The sequence below is a fragment of the Ctenopharyngodon idella genome, chromosome 24, assembly GCF_019924925.1.
Source record: "Ctenopharyngodon idella isolate HZGC_01 chromosome 24, HZGC01, whole genome shotgun sequence".
NCBI lineage: Eukaryota > Metazoa > Chordata > Actinopteri > Cypriniformes > Xenocyprididae > Ctenopharyngodon > Ctenopharyngodon idella.
The window spans coordinates 24,553,444-24,576,963 of NC_067243.1; the positions used below are offsets into that span (position 1 = coordinate 24,553,444).

The 23,520-nt window shown below is 37.0% G+C and overlaps 1 protein-coding gene and 1 long non-coding RNA gene across 2 annotated transcripts in view; both read left to right on the plus strand.

Moving 5' to 3' along the window:
- Nucleotides 1-23,520, plus strand: part of slc5a12 (solute carrier family 5 member 12) — a 24,609-nt gene continuing 1,089 nt past the window's right edge. The window contains exons 1-13 of the mRNA XM_051884549.1: nt 1-433; nt 1,386-1,451; nt 1,549-1,600; nt 9,993-10,060; nt 11,340-11,494; nt 12,205-12,345; nt 14,790-14,919; nt 15,048-15,136; nt 15,931-16,043; nt 18,090-18,157; nt 18,250-18,336; nt 21,058-21,245; nt 21,708-21,811. Coding sequence (XP_051740509.1) covers nt 89-433; nt 1,386-1,451; nt 1,549-1,600; nt 9,993-10,060; nt 11,340-11,494; nt 12,205-12,345; nt 14,790-14,919; nt 15,048-15,136; nt 15,931-16,043; nt 18,090-18,157; nt 18,250-18,336; nt 21,058-21,245; nt 21,708-21,811 — 1,606 coding nt within the window. The 5' untranslated portion in view covers nt 1-88. The remainder of the gene's footprint in view (nt 434-1,385; nt 1,452-1,548; nt 1,601-9,992; nt 10,061-11,339; nt 11,495-12,204; nt 12,346-14,789; nt 14,920-15,047; nt 15,137-15,930; nt 16,044-18,089; nt 18,158-18,249; nt 18,337-21,057; nt 21,246-21,707; nt 21,812-23,520) is intronic.
- On the plus strand, nt 1,607-7,850 carry LOC127507440 (uncharacterized). Its single transcript, XR_007928351.1, has 2 exons — nt 1,607-3,751; nt 6,147-7,850. It is a non-coding gene; the product is annotated as an uncharacterized LOC127507440 (long non-coding RNA).

A 23,520-nucleotide genomic window follows, 5' to 3' on the forward strand; every position in this document is an offset into this window, starting at 1 on the left:
AACACGATTAACATGTGAGGTGTCTGAACTAGAGATACTGGAGCCCTAACTACCAGTTTGATCGGATTCTGTCTCAAACTGACGAAACATGGAGCACATTGTAGGGACCTTCCAGGTTGGGGACTATGTGGTGTTTGCCTTTCTGTTTGTGGTCTCGTCAGGTATCGGGATCTTCTTCGCCATCAAAGAGAGGAAGAAAGCCTCATCTAAAGATTTTCTGGTTGGGGGCCGTCAGATGTCTTGCGGGCCCGTGGCCCTTTCTCTCACCGCCAGCTTCATGTCTGCTGTGACAGTGATTGGGGCCCCATCAGATGTGTACAGATACGGAGCCTCTTATGTCATCTTTGGGGTCGCTTACACATTTGTGGTGTTTTTAACCGCAGAGCTTTTCCTGCCTGTGTTCTACAGATCAGGCATCACCAGTACATACGAGGTATGAATGTACATTTCAGATTTGCTTTTGAAGTCAAATGTTAAAATATTAATATTATTATTAATAATAATAATAATAATAATAATAATAATTGTAATAATGGTAACACTTCAGTATGGGGAACATACTTCAGTTCCCTATGAAGTGTTACCAAATTTAAGATTTATATATTTGAATTGCACATAAGATTTACATTGATTTGGATTACACAGTTTTAACAAACAAACTAATAAACTTAATGTGATGCATATTTGTCAATCATAACTGAATATTGCTTGTTCCACAGCTAGCCATATTTTAACCATGTTCATACTTTTTAACAGATTTATGCTGATTCTAAGCAATTTGAATGAGTGCATTCATTAAAAAAAAATAAAAAAAATCATTTTTCATTTATGTATGACTGACAACATGCATCACATTAAGTTTATTAGTTTTTGTTAAAACTGTGTAATACAAATGAATAGAAACCTTATATGCAATTCAACTACATAGATCTTACATTTAGATTTTTTTTTTTAGTGTAGTGTGCCTTTTTATACTACACTGTAATAATATTTTGTCAATTATCTCAAAATGTTTAAAATTAACTGGTTTTGATCAAGTCAAATATAATATTTAATGTGACTGAATCAAACTGACATTGGCTTACACTACTGAAAAATTTATAATTTTTATGGTAACTTTTATGGCACATTTTCACTTTTTACAATATATTAATATCACATGATCTCATTATTGCATAATATATTAATATTACCATATTCAAATATAGAATATGTCTACAGGACAGAAATGAAGTACTGAGTTAGATGTGATGTTGGCCAGATGTTGCTAGGCTTTTGGAGGTCATGACCTTTAGTAATAAATCCTGTGTCAGCTGTAGTCATGCAAGTTAAGGCCCAGCATGATACATATTTGTTCTGATTTGTAACTTGTGTTTTTCTCACAGTATTTGGAATTGCGTTTTTGTAAGCTTGTTCGTGTTGCAGCCACTCTAATTTATATCATTCAAACGGTGAGTGTAATTCAATATTCATACACTTAAAACATATATTTTGTAGTTTGGTTTTTGATAAATTGTTATGCTGATTGTTCTATTTTTAACTTCTCAGATTCTGTACACGGGTGTGGTAGTTTACGCTCCTGCTTTAGCTCTGAATCAAGGTCAGTCTGCATTCATCACAAAGAAATAAAATACCTTGTTTTTTTGTGTTTTTTTTTTTTTTTCATAAAAATTGTCATGATTTAGAAATTAAAGGCTATTTACTACCCTAATTTTAGCCCTCTGATTTGAATGCTCTGTTGGAAGGGGTATGCTGTGAGACTTTAATGTAAACTAATGTAAACAAAGATTGGCTAACATCTTTGCATATGAAATGAGTAGGCTATTACATGTGGAACTCATTTGAAACTTATTACTATGTTTTTACCATTACAGCTGTCGAGATTAACTAATTGTGAAAAGTGTTAATTATAGCATTATATTTATATCTACTCCCGTCACATGAAAATATGAGCATTGTAGCCAGTGACAGACATGTCTGTTGAGCGCATGAATGCCACACAATTTCTGCACTCTCACGAATACTTTCATCATAACGGTTCATACGTGGTGGAAATAAGAGATTCATTGTGCAGTGTAGACAGTGTCATTGATTGTAACAGGAGTTTTGTCCAGAGTCCAGAACTAATAAACTCGCACTGTGTGATTGACAGCTCCAGCGATTATACTGTAAAGGGAGGCTTCTTTGATCGCTTTCTGGACATGATTTAATCAATTTAAATAATAGATTATTTTCAGACCACTAAGAGAAACAATATGAAGTTGACCGTTTAGTCACTAGCTTGATTTACTGATGCATAAACAGCAATAAATTATTTTGAGACCGAGGATGTCTGACTGTACATGAATCATTACATATCAGAAATCACTGATCACAAATTAGGCATTAGAATTAACACGGTTACTTACATGTTGTGGCATTACTGTTGGGTCAGTAAAAGTCTGTTTGCAAAGCCTATGAAGAATTGCGACTGATTTACCAAAGAATTCACAGTGAAATGTACCGAACAAACAAATAATGCTCTACTGAGACATTTTGTGATTTTCAGTCCAGTGGCCCTGTATCTATACGCGATGGTGTAGAAGTAGGCATTGATTTGATTCTGTAGCGGCGGTCTTTCGTCGCACTATTACATAATACTGAAGGAAAATCTGAAATGAGTCATTTGGCAGCTTGGTTTCAATAAAAGGTGTTTTTGGACTAATGAGAAAGTTTTGAGTTCTCAAACTTCTCAAACAGGATCAAGAAAATTTGGTAACACTTTACAAAATAAGGTTTATTAGTTAACTACATTAGTTAACATGAACTAAAAATGAACTGCACTTATAAAGCATTTATTAATCTATGTTCATGTTAATTTCAACATTTACTAATACATAATTAAAATCTTGTTAACATTAGTTAATGCACTGTGAACTATCATGAACAAACAATGAACAACTGTATTTTCATGAACTAACGTTAACGAAGATTAGTAAATACAAATGTATTGCTCATGGTTAGTTCATGTTAGTTAATACATTAATTCATGTTTAACTAATAAACCTTGTTGTAAAATGTTACCGAAAATTTTGATTTCTCAATTCATGACTCTTTTAAAAAGTATTTGAGATGCTATATGAGAATAATTTCATGAATGAATGTCCCTTGTGAAAAAGTGCACTTAATTGAATGTGCACTTGTAGTGTACTTCAAATTTTAAAAGTATATTTAAAAAAAATGTATTTGCAGTTGATATTAATGAAATAAAAGACCACTTAAGTGTACTTAAAGAGAGTCAACTTTCATGACAATGTTTTTGAGGCGACTTAACGTTCCTTTGTTACTAGTTCTAAAGTGACATTTTACAATTAGTAACGGAGACTTGAGATCAACTGTTAAACTGTCAACTTGAGATTTGAATCCATGGCGGAAGGAAGTAGTTCTACACAAAAGAGGGTTTTTAAAGACTCTGTTGTTGTTTCTTATTTATTTACTCACTTGTGCTGTCAAACTGTTGTATAAACACAATATCACACTCATAGTCGTGCGATATGGCTGTATATCAGCATGCTGTGATCACAGCTGTATATATTACTCTGTGTTATTCGGTGGTTGGATGCTACTTCACAACCGGAACTAACCTACTTTCAGAAATTAAAGTGTTTAAATTTCGAGACATCACGATGTGATGCCTAGATTGCAGCAGTGAAGCAAGAAGGCTGGATACCAACTAGCAACTCTAGGATATGCAGCACATATTTTGATTCTGGTAAGTAAATGACATTTTTTTCTATTGAATTATTTGTATATCTTTACATTAACTGTTTAAGTATGATGCAGCATAATTTGAGCTAGTATTGTGGCTCCATCATATGTAGCGTTTTGACACGTGTAGTGAAAAAGGTTCACTTTCGATATGGTTCACTCGCATTGCATCAGTCTTTTAGCTGACGCTTTGGGGAAAACTAATTTTCTCCAAATGTTAAAGCCTGATTGAATCACGTCTGTGCACCTGCACAGACAAATGACATTTCAGCCCACCAAAACGGACAGGGCTACCTGTCTATATAAGTCGGTGATGAATGCCATTTCATCATAATATTTCTCCTACAAGTGCATAGATCATCTCCTCGCTTGACTCCAAAGAGAAGACGAAGAAAGAAGCCTTCTGCTCACAGTGGAAGAGCCCCCCAGGAGCTGCGGAGGAAGAAACAGCGGAGCCATGGGGCTGAGCAGACGGGTTCCAATGAGCTCACGCCGGCCCAGATCCTGCATGCCTCGCTCTCTCCTTAGTGAGAGGATTCCCCCGTGCTCTTCACTTATGAAGACCTGTGCCCTTTGTCTGCTGCGAGTGGTTTGGGGTCTTTTCTGGGCTCAGAGGAGGAATTTGTTGATGACACCATGTGGAGGACTGGATGAGCTCCATGGAGTAGTCCCCCCCCCACTTCACCTTAGGAGAGAATTCTCACTGTCTAATATTCCTTTCAAAGGAAAGGCCCACGATTGGCCCAACTTGCGCCTGTATGCCTTTCCCGAAGTAGCTCTGGCAGGACCAACATTGGTGCGCCTAGATGGTGCAGCTGTTGTCAGCAGCCCCCTGGCCAATTCCACTGAGGAGGGACCTCCTTTCCTAGGCAAAAGGGACGATTTGGCACCCCCAACCCGAGTTGTGGAGCCTCCATCTATGGTCCCTCGACAGGAGCCAGCACGCCTTTCGCAAGATGTCTTTAACACCATTGCAGAGGCCAGTGCGCCCTCTATTAGGCATCTTTACGCCCTTAAATGGTCCGACTTTTCCGACTGGTGTGCATCCTCTCTCTTGTGACATCACAGTCTTGTCCTTCCTACAAGAACTGCTGGATGCAGGGCACACCCTATTCACTCTCAAGGTGTATGTGGTGGCTATTGCGGCATATCAGACCCCTGTTGTGGCCAATCAGTTGGAAGAAATGACTTAGTAGTCAAGTTCCTTATGGGGGCTAGGAGGCTGCATCTGCCTCGCCCCCATACGGTTCCTACCCGGGACCTGTCTACGGTCCTTAGGGCCCTCCGTTCAAGCTGCTTCAGACAGTTAAGCGAGTCGTTGTCTTGCAAGTGCTCTCTGTGAGTGCATCCTGTCTCGTGTTTGGGCCAAACGACTGTAAGGTTGTCCTCAAGCCAAGGCATGGTTATGTACCAAAGATGCTCTCCACTTCGTTCAGGGCACAGGTCATAACTCTCTCTGCTCTTCTGAGGTTGAGCAGTTCTTGCACCAACTCTGCCTGGGCCCTCAGGATATATTTCGAGCTCGATATATGTCGAGCCAATTCCGGCAGTCAGAGCAGCTCTTTGTATGCTTCGGAGGCCACGCTAAAGGGCTGCCAGTCACGAAGCAGGGATTATCCCATTGGATAGTGGATGTGATTGTGCCTGCCTATGCTTCCTTAGGCTTACAGTGTCCTATTGGAGTGAAGGTCCACTCCACTAGGAAAATGGCCTTATCCTGGGCATGGTTGAACGGAATATCCATTAATGACATCTGCGCGGTGGCTGGCTCATCCTCACTGTCTGCCTTTACCAGGATTTATTACTTGGATGGCCCTGCCCTTCAGGCACAGATCTTGTCTGCTTAGACAGTCTGTGACCTTTTGATGCCCCTGGGGTTTCGGCCTCATTGGCCTGAGCCTCACCATGCAGGGTGAATTCTTTGCCTCATGGTATTCCACCTTAGAGTTTTCTATGAAATCCCATTTAAATCCCTCATCCCTGAGTTCTTTGGGCTGGGCTCGCTGGACGGGTCTTCCATTCTGCGCTTGTAGCACGGTGCTATTGGACTGTGTTCCCCAAAGCGTCAGCTAAAAGACTGATGGAGTGTGAGTAAACTGTATGGAAAGGGAAAGTCTCAAATTAGTAATAATAAGGAAAGAAGCAGTTCACATTAGTTGTCTAGCTATCTAGTCAGCTGACAAATCCAATGAGTAACACGTTACAATAATGTTGTATTGTGTAACATTAGCTAACTGCATTAGTTTACAAAAGATAAAAAATTTTCATCACTTATTAAGCTTGGCTAATGTTAAATCCAACATACGCTAATGCATTAAACAATGACAGTAGTATTTTTAAATACTGTGCATTAACCAGATTAAATTAAATAATAATTGTTTTTCTATTTTTGTCTTTAGGAAAGTCATCATATGACTATGAAAGTCCAGACTACAAAAAGGGTTTAACAATGTTTTTCATGCTTGATCAATGAACCATAAACAATTATTGCACATGTACCTGTGGAACAGTCCTTAAGACACTAACAGTTTACAGGCGGTAGATAATTAACGTCAGTTACAATAACTTAGGACACAAAAGAGACCCTTCTACTGACTCTGAAAAACACCAGGAGAAAGATGCCCAATGTGGCAGGGAGGCATGAGGACTTAAGATGTGGCCAGAGCCCCCCCAAAATATATATATGTGTGTGTGTGTGTTGTGTTGCATGTCTGTATGTGACTGTGTACTTGAAAACCATATAGGAACATATTTTGTATATGTTGTCATTTATCAGGTTTCTGTAAATGTGTCCACCATCAACGACCTAAGTGTAATCTGTATGTTTTATTCTGAACTGCTCTTTGTCTGACCGGCTTGGAAATATCAATGTCTTCCACTGGTTTTGGATCAATCTAAAACAAAATGGCTTTGTACATTTCCTAATCTACAAGTATCAACTTTTATCTTTTATCTCATGCAAGGCACAGATGTTACAGATGGAGCATTCAAACCCTTTTATACACTATTCCACAGCAACAAGGATTGCAGCAACATGGCTACAAACCTTACCTAACCTAAGCACACACAGTTTGAAACATATGAAATAAGTAATAATGGCACTAACTGTATGCTATGTAGTTTACTAACATACAGTTAGAAATGTAATTATATAATTTACTTATTTGCATAGACACACAGCCATGCAAGTGCAGTGTAAACTAATAATAACCTCCCCGAGCACCTTAGCGACAAACCAAGACGAATAAGTTTTTGACACCATTTGACTTGCTTCAGCTTCACCAAACACAAGACAAATGTCATCCACATTGTACAAACAAATGTTCCCAACCTTTCCTCTAAGAAAGTAATTGTATGCATCAACCAGGTGATTTTAGTCATCTAGATAATTTTTCATTTATTTTCAATTTTTGTAAATACCTTAACTTTTCCGTTTGTGCTAGACTAAAAGAATGCGCTTTGACAGATCTGTGATTTAAAAATAGCACAACCGGAAATGCTTCAGGACCAGACATGCGCAATAGCATTCCAACGTGTTTGTTATTGTTTATGTCTTGAAATAGTGTTTCTTTATAAAGTGACCTCACCAACTACTGGCCTGGCATGCATTATACAGCGTTTTTAGTCGTTTTCGCAGATCCGTGTGAAAGGGGATCATTTTGACAATTATGTCACCTGTACGCGGAAAATGCAAAGGAAAAACTTTTCCATGTTTAGTACAGTAATGTCATGTAAATGTACCCTCTGTCAAGCTTTGATGTATCCTTTTACCTGCCTGTTATTCCCAGGAAGATAAGTGACCATGTTTCTTAGAGATTTTGTGATATACAGTATTGAACTGATGTTACCTGAACCTTTTGTTTCATGATGATCTGAGAGTGGATTTCCAATATATGTTTGTGAATTAGTCCTGTGAAAAGAAAAAATAGATTTGTTAAGTTGATAAAGGAATATTCAGCACTTACCTGCATTATTCACCTGCATCTCCAGCACGTTCTGTGTTTGCTAAACCTGCATACTTATCTGTAAACTTACCCTGTGATACTTGCCTCATCTACGCCACAGTTCTGCAATAAACTCCTGCAGCTGGGTTCATCTTCATACTCTGCCTCCATGCATTATTGTTACAGTAGCCAACATTAGCAATCTAGCACATTTCCAGAGTAGCAAAACGTAACAGCTAAAGCAAAAAGTATTATGAGTTATGTTTTATTATATAAAACTATTTCCTACTCTTTAATAATCTGCAGTAAATCTATATTGAATAATTTTAAATATAGGTGTACTTTTATTCAGTAACAACAGTACACCTATATTTAAAAGTATTTCCCTTGGCTTTTCTGCAGTGGTAGATGGCAAATTTTCCATGACAATTTTAACCATGAAGGATACATGCAATCTTGTTTCAGTATAATTATCATAATACTACTTACAAATTGAAACTCACTTGAGCTCACTATAATTTTTTGAGAACCTTACCTTACATGACAGTCAGACTGGCATTTTTTCCATGTAATCATCTGTGCTTATAGTTCTGCCATAAGCACAATTAAAAGAAAAAAATCACCTAAACCAAAAATTCTTTTATTTTCCATCATTTTTTTAATGAAGAACACAAGGGAAATTTAGAAAAAAATCTTCATAAAGAACAGGCTTCATATAGAACAAAAAACCTGTTCAGTAAATTAACAGAATGATGTAGAATGATTTCTCATTTGAGGTTATTCCCAATAAAGCAGCGTCCACTAGATAGTTAATATAACAATGTTTATGCAGTTCCAGACAGACTTTGCCATTTTGACAAGTTGATGCAGTTTAACCCCTTAAGCCTTGAAGGCATTTTTAGAGTTGTTTTTTCTAAGTGACATACACAAAAGTAAAGACTCATAACTCCAAATCTATAGCAAGGAGAGTCATGCCGAGAAACTGCTGATAAAATACAAAAACAAACACAAAAAAACAACAACATAATTTTTCATTGTAAATTTGCATATCTTTCTTATTTCACATGCAATAACTAGGAGGAAATAAGGTAGGAGGACAATTCCCCTGCATATGAGCTGTATCTGGATCAAATTTTGTGGTAATAGCATAAAGTAATCAAAAGTTACAGCATTTGGAACCAAGGTAGCCTTTTTTTTAACCCTTGAGGCCCCCCAATGGGCATTTTTAAAATCGTTTCTCCATGAGGGAATATCTTGTGATCGGCGCAAGGGATTGTGTTGATTTTTTGGACTCATTTCAATCTGGGAGCATCCACTGCAAGTAATGATGTGCCATTTTCTAGGATCTTTGCATTTTTCATCAAGTTATAATCGAAAATGACACGTGAAAGCTACATCTGATTTTAGTTAACGTGTGTGCGCCTGTGGGGTTTTATGTGTCGTAATTCTGTGAGGAATAACTTGTGATAGATTTATTGGATTATGTTGATTATATTGGACTTATTTTAATCGTGAGAATCTATTATTTACATATGGGTCTTGCGTGGGTTCACGTACAAAAACTCGTTCAAGTTTAGTCAAAGCCCAAAACATTTAGGCCTATGCTTGTTGTATTCTACTCCGCGAGACCTTTCAAATGACATGTGACACATGATTATCTGAGCCGTATGATGTTTTTAACACATTGCAGTACATAGTACAAAAAAGTATTTCATAAATTATGAATTTTTTTATTTTTCTATTTTTCAGCAAATAACTCAGCACTACTTAGGAGTAATCAAATTGGCTTCATTCATTGCAAAGTTCAGACTCTAAGCTCTTAAATGACACCTATATTGTGTTGATCAAGGCAGTAGTTTTAAGAAATATGATTATTATTATTTTTTGTAGCTAGGTGGCACACTCCAGTTTAGCGGGATGACTCAGCACTCATTAAGAGCTAAACAAAATAGCCGAGTATCTAAGCTTTAAAATTATATCTTTTTTTTGTGTTATTCCCATCAGTGGTTGCTTAGTAATTTGATTATGAATTTTTTAGTGCTTTGTGCTTAAAGGTTTTTTTTGTGTGGTTTTTTGTTTGTTTGTTTGTTTGTTTTGCTTTTTAATTAAGATTGTGTTAACTGAATATAAATAATTTCAGTTTCATTGGGTCCTTCCTGGAGGTTTGCTGAGGCCCCCTAGTGGGCCCCTTCTTCCTTGTTGAGAAATACTGATTTATATGAAATTCAACTCTGAATTTATGAGTCATTCATGCAGAATATCAGGTATATAAACATATACTTTTTATTCTTTTCCCATCAGTGACAGGATTTGATCTTTGGGGATCCATATTTGCTACTGGCATTGTCTGCACTTTTTACTGCACATTGGTGAGTGTTAAATTAAGATTTGAACTGACATGATAATGATTGTAATTATGTTTATGATCTATGATTGTGATGTGATGTGAATATGACTGTAATCGATAATGATAATGATTGAGTGTGATTGATATTGTATTGATTTTTATTATGATTGTTCTTTTGATTATGATTACCACTGTGATTATCATTTATTGTGATTATGTTTTCAGTTAGGATACTTCTATATAATCTTGAAATGCAAATGATCCATTCTTAAATTCTTATGTTGTTTTAAAAACTGCAAATGATCAACTTAATCAATATTCTTTTACCTCTTCACTGTAAAGAAATACAGTGAGAAAAAATAAAATTCCAAGGCATAACTTTTAATTCTGTCAGCTATTCTCTTAATAATTGTCATAAGTAACTTTGTTTTGTCAGTATAAATTTGCTTGTTCTCTAAATGCAAAATGCCTCACTATAATAATTTTATCAAGGCATCTACAGATTTCTTGTTCAGCAAATTTTCAGTTGGTAACAATGAATTTATCTATCATTCTTGAAGCTTAATACTATTTATAGTCTAAGAAGACACCTAATATGTTAAGTGAACTATGCTATCTTTGTTTGTGAAGGAGCAATCATCCTACAAAGTAACAATATCCAGGAGATATCAATATTTTTTGTCATCAAGCGCCCACAGGCCACATGCTTGCAGGACAGTCTTTCGTTCTGCGCAAATATCACAGTGCTATTGAACTGCATTCCTCATACATGTAAATAACTGATGCAATGCGGAGTGAACTGTATCGAAAGGGAACGATTCGATTACTATCATAACCTTGCCGTGCTACTATGCTTGCACACAAGTCAACACTATCTTCTAAGTCGAAAGATTCAGACGATATGGCAGTCAGCCCTGCCTGTTTTGGCGGGGTGAAATGCCATTTGTCTGTGCAGATACACAGACATGAACCAATCAGGCTTCAGTATTCGGAGAAAAACTGTTTTTTTTTTTCTTCCGACATGACTATATTGTCAATATAAAATTAAATATATAGTTAAAAAAAATGAGAAGTATCAATTACTCTGTTAATATATCACCGTCCTTCCTAGAAAGTTATTTGTTTCATGAGAAAACATGAACTGTGTGAACTAACTTGTGAAATGTTTGACTGTTGAAATATTACTGTATATTTAAACCTGGGAGAAATGTTTAAAGTTTGGTGAATGGGGCATTCAGATGTATTTAGTGGCTGGTAATCAGACAGAAACAGGAGAAACAGTGCCAATGTTTGTTCTTTAGGGTGGACTGAAGGCTGTGGTCTGGACAGATGCCTTCCAGATGGTGGTGATGGTGGTTGGGTTCCTCACTGTTCTGATCCAGGGTGCGATTAAAGTAGGGGGGATTGAGTCTGTTTGGAGCACAGCTTACACAGGAGGAAGAATGCACATCTTTGAGTATGTATGTGTTCGGACATTCACTCAATGTACTCATGTTATACTTAATAAATAAGAACACATTTCATTTTAGTTGTATTATTGTCATAATTAGAGTAATTATTGATTTATACATTGTTTACCAGCATCAATAAAAAAATTAGAATACTGACACTTGGTAACAGGTTAAAATCAAGCGGCAACTTCCCCTGTTTTTCTTGAAGCCAATACGGACTTAAACTGCAATTCATCGACTGGCCGCTAGGGTCAGGCTCTAAAAGAGAGCGGAATCTCATTGAGCCCCATGTTAAAATGTCCAACTTTACAGCAGAAAAAAAACATGTTTACAGCCTGGAACAAATTGTGGTTCTGGTCTATATAGCTAATTTTGCCCTTCATGATAACTGTGAGGGGGGTGAATTTTTTATAACACATCCGTTTAAATTATATTAATTATAATTAAGGAGTGACAGGTGGATTGCCGCTGCTGTCACCTCTAGCCATTTGTCTGCTGCCGTCACGTCACCTCAGCTCCACCCATGTCCCACCTCTTTGCCCATTTTCTGTTATCCGGGAGTGATGTGCGGTGATGCGCTGCCAAGATGGCAACGGCCCGCTTTAGGTTTCAAAAATGTTCTTCAGAAACTTACGGGTGACGTCACGGACACTTCATCCATATTTTTTTTTTTACAGTCTATGGTTAAAATACTTTTGTGCACCATTTATTCCAGCTTTGATGTCAATCCACTAAGGCGACACACGTTCTGGACCCTTACTGTAGGGGGTACCTTCACGTGGTTGGGTATCTATGGGGTAAACCAGTCAACCATCCAGAGATGCATCTCTTGCAAAACAGAAAGTCACGCACGGTGGTAAGTTCCCATCACATGTAATTTTCCCTAATATTCCCACAGTCTGGTCATGCATTTTGATAAAAACACTTGATTTTGATTAAACATTTTGATTTTGAAAAAACACTTGAACTTGATTGCCATTAAATTTATATGAAAACATTTATAAATTTATACAAATACAGTTACATATCAATGTGTTTAATTGTTAACAGTGGTGTAAAGTACTTGAGTAGTTGTAATTCATTATATAATGACATATTTGGTGAAATTTGTATTTTACTTTAATATTCTTGTAACTTAATCAGTACATAATAACTATGTCATGTATGAACTGGTAAAATATATACCCTGAATGTAAGTCACTTTGGATAAAAGAATCTTCCTGTAACAGGACTGCTCCAAGACTTGGGTTGAAGATCCAAATGTAGCTTTATTGGGACAATCCAGAATCGTAGCTTGCCAGATCCAGGCAGTATCCAGTTGAGATGAAAGACCTGCTCCTAGATACGAAAATGCAGCCCTGAAGTGTCAATTAAACTATCCCCTGCGAAGGCCTCCTTCCCTTTCCTTTCCCTATGTATAGCTAAAACGTTATCAAAATTATTCCAGTTCGCATAGATCCGCGGACACGACTAATTTTTCTGTATTATGAGGACAAGACAAGTAATTTGGCAATATCACTTTGTAAAAAAGACTAAGTGTCTGTGCACATACACATTCAAATGCGCAAACCTATAGACTAAACACGTAAATGAACGGCAAGAATGCATTAAAAGTCTTCGGTTTTCAGTAGGAAAGGTGCCATTGAAGTGGCCCCTAAGTTAATAATTAACAATTTTTACAACAGAAGTGATTCAATCAAAAACCTGCTTTAGCTCGATAATAATATTTTCTTAGAGCTGCTGTAAAGCCAAAACAATCTGTCAATTAATTTTCCTATTATCACTGTGAAGCTGCTTTGAAACAATCTGTATTGTGAAAAGCGCTATATAAATGAAGATGACTTGACTCGTAATCCAGGCAAAAGGTCAAACACATGGGTAAACAATCCAAATGAGCAACCAGGCAGAAAACACAGGCAAAAGGGTAATCTGGAAAACAGGCAGAAAATCAAAAAACCAAGACACAGGAAACCAGGATAACATTCAGAAATGCAGTGTAACAACATACAAGACTTCACAAAGACTGACAGAAAACACAGGGCTTATGTAGGTAGGGTTAACAAGGATAATGAGACATAGCTGAATGTAATGAACAGTGTTGCCAATTGCTTTCAATTGAAAGTAGCTAAAACTGGTAGCTAAATGTCTCTAGATGACATCATAATGGCAAATTCATTGATCTATATAAATATGTATATAGATCAGTGGGGAAAATAAGAATCTAGATAAGGTTTGTCCAAGAAGTTGCTAGATTTGTCCCTAAACTTTTGAAAAAAAGTCTCAAAAGGGGCGGGGAAGTCACTAAATCTAGTGACAGAATAATGGTTATGGGAAATGAAGTTCATAAAGCTGTAAAGGAGACAGAAAGAGTGCCCTCTGGTGGCTTTCATAGGCACTCCGGCTGGCAGGCGTGACACTTCCACATTCCTAAATGTACTCGAATATTTCTTAACCCTCTGGTTTGTTAATGTTTTTTATTTAACATTTTGTATTTTTAGGGGATTTTATGGTACTAAATTATATTTATGGAATAGTTATTAGAGATGCATAGATACCGATAGCCGATTATTTAGAGTGACATCTGCTGATACCGATAACAATACCAATAGTTTAGAGGTTCTGCCTTTTATACCTTCTTTTAAATTAATAATTTCATTATAATTAATAATTTATCATTATGTTTTGAAAGAAATACAAATAAAAACTTTATTCTCTCCATTTCATCAACTTGTTTCAGAGTAACTGGTAACAGTTATTAACAAACACATTACTCAAATTATTATTAACACACATTAACTAAATTCTGAAAATTAAATGAATATTTCTAAACTTTCTGAATCTTATTAATTCATATAATTACTATTAATATTGAACATCAAACTGGTTTCTTAGCATTTTCTTTACACAAAGCACAAATTCAGTGCATTTTCCTGCCCTCTTTTGATTGACAGGATATATCGGCCCTGACTATCGGTTTGTTTTTAATTTATCGGCCAATAGGCGATAGTGTGAAAATTTGCTTTTATCGGCTGATACCAATTATTGCCCGATATATTGGTGCATCTCTAATTATGATCCATTTGTTACCTGATCACTTTTTAATCATAGAACTGAAAATGACATTTCCAACTTAAACTGTTGTAAATCTTGAATGCTTTTTTACTTCTACTACTCTTTACATTTCTGATTTTAAAAACATACACTATAAGAACAAAAATTGTAAACAAAAAGTTCTTATTTTGGAGCATTTCATTTATATTTCCAGTTCAGTTAATAAAAAAGGTCTTTCTTTTGTCATAGGGCTCTGTATCTGAATCTGCTGGGTTTGTGGATAATTTTGTTCTGTGCTGTGATATCTGGTCTAATGATGTACGCATTCTACTCCCGCTGTGACCCCTGGTCAGGTGGATTGGTCTCTGCACCAGACCAGGTGATGATCTCTATACATTTATTTGAAATAATCCACGTGTCATTGGTTTAATATAATTTGTTTAACAGTAACGTACCACTATTACTATTGCTCATATCGTTAACGTTAGCATATCCATTTCTTCTCAGCTCATGCCATATTTTGTGATGGAAATTCTCAGTGCATTTCCAGGACTGCCAGGGTTATTCGTCGCATGTGCATTCAGTGGAACTCTGAGGTAAAGTTGAGTCATTTTGTCCCCCAATGATTTTCAGACAGTTTACACATCAATGTTCACAATAACATATGCGACAATGTAGTAATATAGCTTAAATTTATATTTAAAATGTATTTGCTTAAGACCCTGAATACAATGTTTAATTAGAAAGATGTTTCTTAGATGTAGATGCATATGGTACCACTGATATAGAGACATATTTGAGTGTACATTATTTTATACAGTACAAATTTGTTTAAAAGATTTGTTGTATTTTTCATTTCTCGATTACAAAGACATATCCATGAAAGTTCGTAAATAAATAATGACATGAGTATTCATTTTTTTTCATATATTTTTCATAGCTGAGCAATACTTCAGGGGCTGTATTCACAAAACATTTTATTTTACCACTAAAAGTTCTCCTAAATAGCAGTAAAAGTTCTTAGCTCAGACTTTCCACTTGAAACTTATTCACAAAGCTGCTGAGACCAACTTTTTTACCAAGGAATAGAGAAAAATCTTAAGCTAAGAGAAAGGGTGGGGTTGATCTTGTTTTTATGAATGATGTCAACATGCTCACAACTCTGCCCACAATGATTGGCTGATAGAGGAGGGGTCTCTGTCAGTGATTTAATCATAGAAATATTGTAGAACAAAGTATGATGTTGCCATATTCAAATAAAGATTTTAAAATCTAGTGTCACTAATTAAACAAGTATATGTTCAGCTAATTGTCAGCCCCCTACATGTCTGCATCTTGAGAGATTGCAGACCTATAAAAGGAGACATAATGTTCTGTTTCTCTTTTTCAGCACAGTAGCTGCCAGTATCAATGCTTTGGCCACAGTGATGTATGAGGACTTTGTGAGCCAGTGTTTTGGAGATCTGTCCAACCGAGCAGCCAACTTGATCAGCAAAGCACTGTGTAAATACTCCCAATGTGTTCAAAACTGTTCAGGACGTTAATAGAGAACTCTCAAAATGAGAATATTGATTGTGTCATATGGCATAAGAGCAGATTTATAACTGAAAAATACTTGTCTTGGTGGATCATAATGAGTCACAGCGAGACTGGAAAGTCTGTTCATTCTGGCACTTTATATGGGCAGAAATGGAAATGCAACAGATCATTGGGTCTCCAGATTTTTACCAAGAAGTTTTAACAGGCAGAAGTAGGTCAAACAAAAGGCGGAGTGAACCAAAACAAAACCTGAGCAGCTGAACTCTAATGTGAGCACAACTTTATAAAGTTGGTTTAGAAATGATAAAAGAAGATAAACACTTTGCACTTGGAACATCAAAGAATGATAACATCATTTCACCAAAAACTTTAAATGTGAATTAGTATGTTAGTCACATCAAAATAAGTGTACTACTTTAAAGCATGATAAAAGATTCTTAAAACATAATGATAAATAATATTATTAATCATATATTATCAACCCCAGGGATGAATAATACTTTTAATTTGACATTATTACAAAGTTCACTTTTTTAAGAGTGTTACGTGTGTTAAGAAACATAGTTATTAAATTGTAATTCTTTAAATACTTAAAGGGTTAGTTAACCCATAAATTAAAATTCTGTCATTAATTACTCACCCTCATGTCATTCCACACCCGCAAGACCTTCGTTCATCTTCGGAACACAAATTAAGACAGTTTTGATAAAATCCAATGGCTCAGTGAGGCCTCCATTGCCAGCAAGATAATTAACACTTTCAAATGCCCAGAAAGGTACTAAAGACATATTTAAAACAGTTCATGTGACTACAGTGGTTCAACCTTAATGTTATGAAGCGACGAGAATACTTTTTGTGCGCCAAAAAACAAAACAAAAGAACGACTTTATTCAACAATATCTAGTAATGGGCAATTTCAAAACACTGCTTCATGAAGCTTCGAAGCTTTGCAATCAGTGGTTCGGAGCGTGTATCAAACTGCCAAAAGTCGCGCACTAAAAAGTGGTCCCTGGACATTCTAGCACAGAGCAACCCACTTCTTTGATTTAATTGGCCATCTCAAACTTTTTGACATTGACGAGACTGCTGCAATGAGCAAGAGCACGCTAAATAGATTGATCATTTTGAGTCATGTTGTTATTTACGTAGCAATGGGCCGGCCCACATTGTCCAGCGGCCCACTGGGAAAACTCCCGGTGCTCCAGATGGCCTTGGACAGTCTGCCCCTGGTGAGAGCGCAATTCCAAAAAGTGCTGATGGGAGTGGAAAGTTCTGCGCATGATCTACTGACAACACGCAAATTAAAGAACACAGACACAAATTAGCAATGCAAATTAGCATATGGTTTAAGACATGCTTTTTTTGGGGCGGTACATAATGCCTCAAATACCAGTAACTAGACTAGCGCAACTAGTGTTAGCGCTATTGACTAGCACAGACCTTAGTAAATCACCTTGCATGATTCTTTTAAATACTGTCCTCCCATAAATTTTGTGTTTGAAAGTGAAACTCCTACAAATGCATATGCAATAAGGTCATCCGCAAAAATAACTGTGTCCACCACTTTTCATCGCTATTTTTCCACTGCGTGTCTGTAGTAAATCCTAACAGTAGTTTTTTATGCCAAAAGTGGGTTTGTGCTGGCGCAAGATATTAGTACATCTGGCCCTTAATCTAGTGTTCCATTAATGGTTGTGCAATTGATTGTGCAAAACTTGCCGCCATTATGATGCATATTCTGATCTTTAGATATTGCTTGTAATGTATCTGTTTTATCATTCATAAGGTGAAAAACTATTAAAAGAATAAGTCAATAAGTCAATTTCAGAAACAATTTATATCCATTGCATAAATGGTGTGTGATGTGCCAAATTTTCATACTTAGGGTTAGGGGTTTGTTCAAATCACTAACCCTAAATATAAGGATAGTAATAGTGATGCTTGATTAAGCACGGGACTACTATATATTATTAATACTACTACAGTGACTGATTATCTGCTGATGCCCAGGTGTTGTGTTTGGTGTGGCCTGCACTACTATGGCTGTGGCTGCATCATATATGGGAGGAATTGTGCAGGTATGTGGCTCATGCCATTCTCATTTGGGTTCAGATTATCTCTTCCTGCTTAATTTCCTGTCATTGAGTGTCTTTCTCCTCTTGTGCCTCAGGCAGCCCTCAGTATCCATGGCATGTGTGGAGGCCCAATGCTGGGCCTGTTTTCTCTTGGAATCCTGTTTCCTGTCACTAACCTAAAGGTTAATCTAAACTTTCAGTTGTGAAGGGCGGTACAGACACATATATAGTTTTTTTTTTTTTTTTCTTTTTTTCTTTCTTTCTCAGTTTTAAAGTACTAGAGACATCTGAAAGAAAAGCAAACAAAATTTATAAACATTTAATTTTTACATTTACCAATTACATTAGAAATTTATAAGAATACTTTGTCAACTTTGAACTGTCTTTTTTTTTTTTAAGTGACATTTTGCTCATACATCAAATGCAATATTTAATGTTTCATAATAGTAAAGACTCCTAATTTCTTACCAGCTAGGTGATTGGAGAAGATTTTGAAAAAAAAAAAAAAAAAAAAAACTGTTTTATTAGTATTTATGAGGTATTTTATATTAAAGGAAGGGCTAGAAAAGTTCCATGACTAAAAGTACCTTGGTTCCCTGGGATAACGGGAATGAGTATTATGTCAATCTCTGACACATACAGTATGGGGAAAATTCTCTGAATACTAAAGCCTGATTGGTTCACGTCTGTGCACCTGCACGTACAAAGCCCACCATAACAGGCGGGGCCGACTGCCTATTTAAGTCGCACTGAAAGGTATTTTTGTCCGAATTTTTCAACTGAGGACCAGCAGCGTTGACTCGTGCATAGGCTCAGTAGCACGGCAAGCTACGCAATGCTCACTCCCGTTATCTTAGGGAACCAAGGTTACGTTAGTAACTGGAACGTTCCCTTTCAATACAGTTCACTCACATTGCGTCAGTCTCTGATGCTTATGGGGAATGCAATCCAATAGCGTTGTGTTACTAGTGCAGAACAGAAGACATCCTGTGAGCCTATAGCTCATCTTATTGGGCACGTTTTAAGTCTGATAGCCTGCTGTGGGGCCCTTGTCGCCCCACAGCTATCAGAGGTAGGGACTTAAAACGCGCACAATTACGATGAGCTCGAGCCCGGAACTGGAGCCCGTAAGGTATGATGCCACCAGAAAAACTGATGTACACCTTAAGGGCCTGAACCGGGCAAAGTGTGTGGTGTGGTGTGGTGTCTACTTGCCCTCAGTGGAGGGGAGATCAGAGAGTGAAATTACTTGTGCTCTAAAGGGCGTGGAAAGCACCTTAGGCACATAGCCTCGTCTTGGCCAAAGGACAACTTTACTGTCATTTGGCCCAAACTTGAGGCAAGAAGTGTCCACTGAAAGAGCCTGCAGATAACCAATTCGCTTGACCGATGCCAGAGCCAGCAGCAGGAGCAGTCTTTAGCGAGAGAGGCTGAAGGTTGACCATTGTGAGTGGCTCTAACCGAGGTCCACAAAGTCCCAGGAAGGAACTGTGTTAGGGCAAAGTGGGTAAACCTCCTGAGAAACCTGATCACAAGGTCAAGCCATTTGTCTGTGCAGGTGCACAGACGTGAACTAATCATTATGTTTACATTATATGCACTTAGGTGTCTATTGTCAACAAAACAGACATCTGAAGCAGTTTTACTCACCACCTGCGGTTCCGACTCATGACCGGGATCATTATCACTGTGACCGCTCCATCTTTCAGTTTCAAACGATCTGTAAATCCAGCGTAGAACTGGGCCTTGTTTATAAAACCATAAGTGCAGATCCTGAGGGCTCGAGCAGCCACGGAAAAACACAAGCTATTCTCCATTCATTTTAATCAATAAAAAAGTGATTGCAACTATCAGTTTCTATGGTTATTTTAAAAACAAATATCGAGAGCGTATCAATGTAATGCGTGAGAACAAATCTCTCAGCTCCACTGAACACTGGGTTTTTTGGGAAGCAAGGTTATCTTTCCCTCAAAAACACACTGCTTTTGTGACATTGTTGATTTCGTGCAGTCCTGTGACCTGTGCAGTGCTGCCGACGACTTTCATAAACCCGAACGCGCGTTGATGGCCCTGCTCTTGCGCTCTCGCTCAGGTCCATGTGTGCGCACGCGCCCTTCTGGGAGAAGTGCCTGTACAAGGAATTCCGACCTTGTTGACATCACTCAGGCCGATACTCGAAAAAAAAAAGTCTGAATCCTGTGAGGATTTGGAAGAGAATTTTTGGAACAGAAATACTCCGTCATACGTCCAACTCATGCTTTGAAATTTTAGCCATGTTTAGCATGAGAATACAACTCTTTAACAGTGTAAACAAGTCAGAATACATGAAATAGCATTATACCCCCCCTTTAAAACTAACTGATACAATGCGAGTGAACTGTATCGAAAGTGAACATACGATTTTTAAAGACAAAATTCTTGTTTTATATTTTTATAAGCTTAAAATTCAATTTTAATAAAAGCAGTCCGTCCATTTTATCTACAGAACCTCCATAAAGAATGTTATAGAGCATCTAAAGGGACATGGTGATGGAAAAAAAAGGAGATGGGGGGAAAAGCAAACCTTTTTGCGAGGGAACAGAAAAGTTTTGCGAAGGAACACAAAGATTTTGCAAGCAAACAAAGTTTTGTGGGGGAACGCAAATTTTTTGCTAGACAACGCAAAAGCATTGAAATACTTCCCACCCCCTCCCATGTCATATTTTTTTCCATTACCATGTCCCTTTTGGAGCTCCATAGAATGTCAACATAAAGAATATGTACGATATCATAACATAGCTTATATTACAAAACTTTGCATGTGGACTGTAGTTTGTATAACATTTAAAAACAGAAACACTGTTAAAAAATTTCTGCTTTGCTAAAGTTTATTATTGTGCATCCTTGGTGGCCTTTCTCTTTAGGGGGCAATTGGGGGTCTGACTGTGGGCATCAGTCTCTCATTCTGGGTTGGAGTGGGAGCTTTCATTTATCCAGCACCCAGCAATAACACACGTCCTCTTGAACTCAGCACTGCAGGCTGCAACTTCAGCATCACAGATGATGAATACAACCAAACGTCACTCACCATGAGTGCTCTCTCCTCTGACAGGTGCAATGTGCTTCTATCATTCTTCTGAAGTCAAAATAATTAAGACCCCATTTGTTAAAAGAAAATTGCGTTTGTCAAACCATTTCATGGGGTACAAGAGTGACCTCAGGTTTTGCAGCAGCAACATCATCATATCTTACATGCTCACAGCAGTGTGTATGTGTATCTATTAACAGTAGCAAGTCCATACTTGCTCTGCAGCAGCAGCAATAATCAATAGCAGCAGTATAGCAGATCTAGTCCACCAAGACCAAATCACATCAACATTGCCATATTCAATAAGATACTAAAACTATTTCAAGAGTTGTCATGATTGAAATTAATTAATTTTATTTAAAAAGTTCTTATAATATAATTAATATAATATAAAAATCAATTGACAGTCCCATTTTTACAGTACAAATGTAATCATGCTGCACTTTCATTATAAGATGATGTAAATTATCTCTGTCTTGTGTTCAGGTATTGGCTGGCTGATTCATGGTACTCCATGTCCTATCTGTACTATAGTGCAGTGGGCTTTATTGGCACTGTAGCAGCAGGCCTACTTATCACACTGCTGACGGGTGAGAGCAACATTTCATTAGATCCTCTAGTCTATTTCATCACATACTGGCAGCAACAAAACACCTTGAGTTATGGACTGTATATTTAACAATAAAAAATCTGCTGCTCTCTGAGAAAGAGAAAGACTATTCATACCAAAGAATCTGAGAGCTGTGGCCTATCAAAGTTATTTTAAAGAGGTCATACATAAATTTATTCATACACATATAATGTTAGTTTTTGGTGCAAGAAACCTTGACTATCATCATTTTGTTTTTTTTTTACAACTATTTTCCACTGTCTCTCTGACCCTTAATAAATAAATTGGTACTGTACCTTAAAGACTGCTATGCTAGCATCTGTAACGTCTGGCTAATTTCTAGGAATATGAAACAAATAATAACAATTACATGGTTTTGCTTTTGGGTCCGATATATATTTGGTGTTGTCTCATCCTACAAAATACATTTACCTTAAAATTAATAATCACTTTTCAAAATCAAACCATTAATGGTTTACTTATAGCTGTCTCTGCATATGACGCTGGAATAGGAGCTTTCTATTCCAGCGTCATATGCAGAGACAGCTATAAGTAAACCATTAATGGTTTGATTTTGAAAAGTGGGGTGTCCTGAAAAGTGTTATACACTGTGGCTGTGGTTCTTTCAAAACATTGCTGTTTGTTTGAGCAACCTGACTAGACATGTGTTTCTCAAGCAAGCTATGGTCGCAAGATCTGTTGTCAACGATTCTGTGTTTCCTGAAACCATAGTTCCAATGAACATTCACGAACAGCATTGCAAAGTTGTGTGGTTGGAACAACAGCTCTCGACCTGTGAAGCATAGTTTCATGTTAGTATGACATGTGGCGTTATATAGATTATGCTCTTGAGCCAAATAAATAAGCTAACATGCAGTACAATCTGTATGTTTCATTCTGTATGTATGTATACAAATTTCATTCTGCATATGAATGTGCTCTAGTATCCTGGGAGAACCCAGGATTATGACATAAGAGGACACACACAATCGAATCAAACATCTGTAATGAAGTAGTCCTCAGGTGCCATGCTCTTTATTTATAGCATTAATCTGACATTAATTTGGTTTTGAACCGATTAATTAGTAGAAGTTATTACTCCACCACCTTTGTGACATAGCTAATTATTAATTATAACTATTACAAAGTTACCGCGGTTTCGTAAACAGTCGCGACTAGCTAGATAATTTCTCCAATGATGCATTGAACTATGGTAGTTAAGCAGCGAGTTATGCCATTGTATAAGAAACACACCCCTACCTGACAACAACAGCATGATTTTATGGTGGGACTATCTGTAGTTTTACAACAGTCATTATGTAAGCAATTTGAGAATTTGAGCAGAAATTAGCCTCTTTTACACGTTTGGCATACTATTTTGAACATATTTTGATATGAGACGCACTAAATCTGCTTTTCAGAAAACTTGAAATTTTTCCGTTCCTTATTCGAAAATGCTCACTGGTCAACTCTGATTTCACTGAGAAGCATCATGTTACTAAAATGAAATTTCAATGGTTATTTTCAAGGGGAGGTGGGATAATTCCAAGTTCTGTGTTGTTTGGAGCAGACTTGGAACATTTTGAGGTCAGAAGTGGGAAATGTCTTACCTCCTCCAAATTCATATTGTCTTGCATATTATTTAGGACATATATTGTGTGAATTAGGGCACAGCCATATTTGTCTTAC